Here is a 7,078-nt window from a genome sequence, read left to right as displayed (position 1 = left end):
AATTATTTTATTATATTTATATAATATATTTGTATGTATTTATTTAAATATTTTATTTATTATAAAAATAAATTCTTATTATCCTGTGTTGTCACACAAGATGTGACAACAGAAATTAAGCAAAAAAGAAAAATTCTAACAAGAGTTCAAGAAGTCTAACACACAGCACCTTAGGTGGAAATAAAGAACCATTGGGCCAGAGATGTAGCTCAGTGGTACAGTGTGTATGTGCCCAGTATACCTGAATACCTCCACACAGGCCTGGAATGGTATGCACTTATAATCCCAGCTACTTTGGAGGCTGAGACAAGAGGACTGCTTGAGCCCAAGAGTTTAAGGGCAATATAGAGAAGCCCATCTCTTAAAAATGAAGAACTAGGGCTGGGGACTTAGCTCAGTGGTGTTGCCATGTGCCTTGCAAGCACAAGGTCCTGAGTTCAATTCCCAGTATCAAAAAATAAAAATTAAAAAAAATAAAAGGAAGAATTAGTTGAGTATGATGGTACATGCCTACAATCCTAGCATGTGGGAGGTTGAGTTAGGGGATAGCTGAGAGTTTGAAGCGAGTCTGAACTACACAATGAGACCCTGTCTCAAAAGAAGAAAAACAACTAAAACTAGACACACAGGATTTATTCACCCTTCCTAAGGTAATGTAAATTCAACCAAAAACTGAGCAAATGTTTCCATTTCATTGACCGCAACTTTGCATATATATGTAATTTTTATTGAATCAGCTCTAAGAACTGGTGTTCAAGCCCCCAGATGTGACTTACACGAGGACCTGGTCAGAATTAGTGAGAGCAAACAAAAACCATCCCTTTCCACCTTGCCTGCCTGACTTCCTGTTAACAGAACTGGACAACTGAATCAAACTGTCTCAGTGGTGGAGAATGAATGCCTGAGTCACTATGCCATATTTCAAAAAACATTAAAGACACCCATGTCCAAGATAGCTCACCTCGGTTAGGTTCCTGGTAAACCTGCACTTTTCCCATCTCTACCCCTAGCCGCCTAGAGAAGAGAAAGAGGAGAAAAAGTTGAAAAGGTAATAGAACAGAACTAACATCGCTATTTAAGGATGGCTTATAAATTGATAAAAGTTAAAAGTTATTCTTATTACAGAATTTAAAGTCAGTATTAAATTGTTATGTCAGTCCTCTCCCTCCCCTGCCCCCTCTCTGGTGTCTACTCAAGGGCTACGTAGTCTAACTCTACCTGCCTTGCCAATCATCTTTCTGGTCCTCACATCCTCCAGCCCACATTCCTGACGTACGCCAATGCCTCCTCCTACACACTCCAAGGCCTTGGGACCTGCTGATCTCTCTGTCTGGAGTACTTTGCCCCCGACACATGCACTTGGTGGCTCATCCAAGGTTTCTCAATTCGTATACCCCTATTTTCTTTTACTTCCTCTTCCTTCTCCCTCCTTCCCTTCTTTCTGAGACAGGGACTCACTATGTAGTTCAGGTTGGCAGAGCTTATTATGTGGCCAAGGCTGTTCCCAAACTCCCAGCAGCTATCCTCGAACTCACTGCAACCCTATCTCTGCCTCCCTAGTACTGGGTAGTGCTGAGATTACAGGTATGTGCCGCCACCAGCAGAGCCAGCTTATCTCTTCACTTTAAAAGGTAGCTGGAACACCTGGGCTAAGGCAGAACCTGTCTTACCCAGCCTTACTGTCACACTGCTCTTTCCAGGGCATCATCACTACATAAAATTATCTTTATGACTGTGTTTGGTTTGAATATTGTATCTGGCTCCCATACTAAAATGTAAATTTCCTAAGGAAGACTTGACTGTTCTGCTCACCATTAACCCCTCACATCTAGATCAAGGTGTCAGCACAGCAGAGGTTCAGTATCTGTTTAATAAATGTATCTAAAATTATCCTGAACTATAAACTATTTTCACAAACTACACATTTACATCATTTTCATTATACTTAAACAATGCTATCTATCTATCTATCTATCTATATATATATAACTTGAACACAATGTGCGGCATTCATAAGGCACTTGATAAACATCTGCTACACGACTATGTAAGAGTTGTGACAGTTTATGAAAAGGTGAGCTCTTAATATCATATATACACAGATTATAACACATCTGCTTTTAAGCTTGACAGTGATTGCTCATTTATCAAATTTATTTTTTCCCCATTTATCAAATTTAAAACACCACATAATTATAGATTTCAATGGTAAAATTATAACTCACTCAGCAATTTTCTTGGAAAGTTCCATACATGATGAATTGGAATTTGCTGAAAACAACACCAGACCTCCTTTGGTTATGTTCATCTTGGTTTCCAATTCAGGTGGCGCCACACAAAACATCAAAACCTTCTAGGTTTTCCAATTCTGAGCCTAAAAGGATACAATATGTATTAAGAATTGCCACATGACTTAAAATATACCTCAATGTATTCTTTTTAACAGCAAATAACATCAGCTGAAGGAAAGAAGTTTTCCCCATAATGGTGTCTTTTATATTAGAGGGAGAAAGATAGATATGGACAAATAGAAAATGCATTTGCATTTTAGGGTTCCAAATTAATGGATATGTTACCAAATAATGTAATTAGTTTTCATAGCCACTGTGAATAAATGATAAACTTACAAGAAAGGCGGAGCTGAAGAGCTCAGTGTTTTATTGTTTGCTGCTTAAAGTCAATATTGGACAACCTCCTTTATTTTCTGACAACAAAAGTCCTCCTGGATCAACACACAGAAAAATGGCAGAGCCATTAGCAAGGACATGGACTGATTGATCCTTAAACAAAGAACAAATGACCCATCTATACTTGGCTTTTCCTGTAATACCTATTTCCCATAAAACCGCCCCCTGGCCTTTCAGCCGCCTCTCAGATGCCCCATCATTGTCTACAACTGACCTTGTCATCTTCCTTTCCCTCAACTGGAACAGAAAATAATAACCTAGGAAGAAAGTTAAATGACCACACAAACGACAGGCAGGAAGACACAAATATAAAGGATCCTCGTCTAGAGGTCACAATCACTCTGGCCAAGTCTTGATCTTGAAATGAGGGTGCTAGACTGGACAGTATGGCCACAGTCCAGCAGCCTGGGGAACAGGGCTACCCTCTCAACAAGCCCACTGCTTTTTCTTGGTTGCATGTTTACTTAGAGCAGGTCTGCAGAGAACAGAGATTAAAAATGGGCTGGAAATGAGATTATTGTTTTTCTTAAATTTTAATTACTCAAGTAATATACAAACACATTATCTTTGTAAAGCATGATAGTTAAAGCCCTAATCCCAGGCTCTTTCCCAGCTGTAAGAGTTCCTATCACTTTGACAATGGACACCTCAGGCCTTTTCTACTTTTGTGTATGCATTTACCCAGGTGACCTCTATAAAAAAGGACAAAAATTACATACAGTGTTTCTAGCACACAATGCAAGTTTCTGATTTGCCTTTTCAACAATCTTACTACAGCAACCTGGGTTAGAAGATACAGGCTAATTCTATCTGCTTGCCTAGACTTCCATGGCGTAGCTATGCCACTTTTGAACAAGTTACTACCCTAAACAGGCCTCTGTGCACATGTGCGGTGGAAATGCTTGGCCATAGGTAGCTGGGGAATCGTCCCACCAGCTGGCTAAGAAAGTGCAGATCCGTGCAGGTCCATTCCCTTCCCTTAAAGAGCATTCTTACTCTGACAGCAGCTTAGGATTCCAAAACAGAAGGTATATCAACTACAGTGCAGCTTACCTTAAATCTAAAAATTATAAACAGAATGCCTGCACAAATGACCAAACCCCTAAAGAGACCAAAGGGAACTAATGGCGCCTACTATGGAAAGTGACTTTGGAGCAGGGATCAGCAAATACAGTCCACAAGCTAAATCAGTCTCTCCAAAGCCTGATTTTGTCAAACTTAGCTGTCTGTTTACAACTCATCTTTGAATAAAATGGTAGGGTAAGTATTTCCTACAAAGCCTAAAATATTATCCTTAAAAATTTTTTTACAGAGGTTGACAACCCCTGCTTTATAGGAAAGCGCAGCAACTGTAAGGACTGGTGAGATCAGGGCACAGTGAATGGTATAAATGAAAGACAAGCCATTTAAGCAACACTCAAGAGTGGAAAAGGATCTTAGATGTTCTCTATTATCACTTCTCAGCAAACATCCCTGTGTTTAGGAACAGAGCATACAGGTCCAGTACAGAAAATAGAAACAAACTAATTCCTGTAGTCATATATACAGGCTTTGGAGTCCATGTTTGCATCTTGATCTTTACTTCCCCTTAACTGAGGCCTTACATAAATTACTTTAAATCTCTTAGCTTCAGTTCCTCATCCATGAACACTGAGAAACTGACCCCACTAGGTTACTGCTGAGATTCCCGCCAAGCACTTAACACACCGCCCTGCATACAGAGCATGCTCCATGAGATTCAACTTCTAATATTTTAGCTATCTACCAAATACTATAATATGCATGGGTAGCCATCTTTTTATACCCCTTAACCCTCAGAAGTTCTTAAAAGTACAGGTGTTCCTGAGAGACTTTGAACAGAATAAAAACATTTTAGGTACAAGAAGACATCTTGAGAGGAATTTGGCCCACCTATCAATCTGCTAAAGCCCATCTGTAGGACTCCAGACAAGGAGTCACTTCAGAGCTTGAACAGCCTCCACATGAGACCCACATCCCTTCTTCTTTTGAAGACCCACAGACTTCTCCCTGGGGCCTCTAGCCACTGGTTCTTATCTCTTCCTTGAAGATTTACAAAACAGCCTCCAATTCTCAACCAATCTCAAAGATAGCTCTTTGCCCTCCTTTTCCCTCTACAGTATGTATGTTTCCTTAAGACTTGCCATCTCTCTCATGGCTCAAATATCATGAATTATCCTGACTTGTTTTGTTTTGTTTTGTTTTTTAAATCCTTTGCTCCCTGGAGCATGGTCTCAGAAGTTCCAATCTTCAGATACCAGCTTCAGTATCAAATCCTCATGTAAGGGGTCAGGGTGTAGCTCAAGTGTAGATCCGTTTGCTTACCATATGAGAAGCTTTAGGTTCCATTCTCTGTACCACCAAAACAAAACAAAGAACTCCTCCAATCTCCCCTCAAAAGCCTTAATATTAGACCATCCTCAAAAATGGCATAGCAAGGGAGGAGCATCTATCTAGAAATGATTCAATATAGCTGTGCTCTGTGACTATTCATTTCACAAGCTGGTCAAATAAGGCTGTTTGTAGATTTTTTCCTTTCTCTTGTTGGAAATTTGGAGTTGTGCTCTTCATCAAGTTTAAGAGAAGTTTTCAAGGTTAGCCTCCAGAAACTTGATGATCACCAGGATACAGTTGGCAGGGGGTGGCTCATTATAAGGTTTTAATATGAAAGAGAGAATAAAATTCATCCCCCCACACACACTAGTTACTTTTATGTTTAGCCTAAATTTACTCTAGGATTTGTGAATTTTATTGAATGTGTGAAAATACATTCCAGAAAATCTCAGCCCTCTTTCAAGAGCAAATCATACTCCTTGAGATCTGACAATCTGTTAAATTTCATGGATGAAATCACACTGAAAGTGATCACTCTGTTTGGACAGACTAGCAGTCATTTCAAAACCACTGGTCCTTGGGCTCGGGGGTTTTCCTCAGTGGTACTTTTCTTACCCTGTGAAGCCCTAGGTTAGATTCCCAGTGCCACACATACATACAAACAGGAAACGCCCACCCATGTTTTCTTTTTTGGGTTATCCCAATGTGATTTATACTGCAGACAAGGAAAGCTTGCACTAAAGTACATGGTTTTCCCTCTAAAAACACAACCACTACATATACATACTATTCAGTCATTAGCTGCATGGCTTGGGGCACATCCCTGGGCCTCACTGGGCCTCAGACCAGAGACAGAAGTGTCTTAAAAAGCTTCCCTCACCAGCATTTCCCTCACCATGCTCCAGGGAGCAGAGAATTTAAAAAATAAAAATAAACAACAACAAAAACTGTATTTTTTGCTGGATACCTATTGGCTAGAACAGCAATTGGCACATGGCTGAAGCTCCACAAATATACGCTGAATAAACCTCACCGAGTTGCAATGATGAACAAATGAAATTGAAAATTGTTTGCTAATGAAAAGGCAGGTACTAATCAAGGAGGTACTAGAATTAAAGCCATTTTATACACGGGGACGTGAGATTTGGAAACTTCTAAGCACTAGTGGCCTGGGTGTAATTTACAGTACAGTTAGATGTATCCAACAGTAGGCTGCACAGCCTGTCTCTAAAACCACACAGAAAATGACTCAACACCCGGCTGAATGCCAAATACAGAGATAAATGGACAAATATCTGGATTTTGAAAAATGTCTATTGTAAATATGCCTTGTTTCTAGTGCCACAGAAAGAACACAGAACTTTGATTTAGTATTTCCAAATGCCTGGAATTTATCTCAAAGAAAGAAGGAACCTTATATTCTCAACGCAACACTTTTTTAAGAGGAGGAACTAGACTTGTGTGAACGGTAAGGAGTAATTAAGTAAAACTCTGCATATACACATAATATTCAACACTGCAGAAATATAAATGATGTGAGCAGAACTGGGTCATAACGGTCAGTTTTAGAGACAACAGAAAACAAATACGGACCAGAAAGGTATTCTTTAGTAGGGTTCAACAATGTGGGTGAAGTATTTTTATTTGTGCATTTAAATTCTTAAACACTACTGATCACACTTCCTCATGCCTCAAAGCCCCATGCCACAATCATATCCCTCATAAAAGCTAAATACCCAAGTTGCTCCAATATTAAAAAAAAAAAAAAAAACCTTATCTGTGTACTAGACTGGGGCAAAACATTTTCAAGGAGAATAATAAATACTATCTTACAACAGCATCTCTGTCCTCTCTCAATCTCTGCAGGGAGGAGTTCTGAATGGAATAAATGTCCGCGACTTAACAAGGCCAGACACGTTAGCATTAGATTCGTTCTGGCTTAGGGGTTTTGCCTTTCGAGCGGCTCTGCCGCAGGTCCCAGGTTAGCGGTGGACTCCCAACAGCGCCTGGCGGGGGACCCGGGGGCCCCAAGGGCCGTG

General features: G+C 40.0%; 1 protein-coding gene across 3 annotated transcripts in view; it reads right to left on the bottom strand.

The window, feature by feature from the left end:
• The window catches only part of Prpsap2 (phosphoribosyl pyrophosphate synthetase associated protein 2), a 105,293-nt gene that overhangs the window by 29,450 nt on the left and 68,765 nt on the right, over positions 1–7,078 (bottom strand). For 2 of the 3 annotated variants that reach the window (XM_010618912.2, XM_010618913.2), the window contains 3 exons: positions 2,628–2,722; positions 2,226–2,374; positions 962–1,014 (listed from right to left, as the gene is read on the bottom strand). In XM_010618912.2, the coding sequence (XP_010617214.1) occupies positions 962–1,014; positions 2,226–2,344 (172 nt within the window). In that variant the 5' untranslated portion in view covers positions 2,345–2,374; positions 2,628–2,722. Of the gene's footprint in view, positions 1–961; positions 1,015–2,225; positions 2,375–2,627; positions 2,723–2,901; positions 2,925–7,078 lie in introns of those variants that run through there. The other variant, XM_010618915.3, reaches the window with a different exon arrangement.

Source organism: Fukomys damarensis, unplaced genomic scaffold (genome assembly GCF_012274545.1).
Source record: "Fukomys damarensis isolate Sample0158 unplaced genomic scaffold, DMR_v1.0_HiC HiC_scaffold_13, whole genome shotgun sequence".
Lineage (NCBI taxonomy): Eukaryota > Metazoa > Chordata > Mammalia > Rodentia > Bathyergidae > Fukomys > Fukomys damarensis.
The sequence above is the reverse complement of the archived record's forward strand: the minus strand, read 5'-3'. Positions and strand labels throughout refer to the sequence as shown.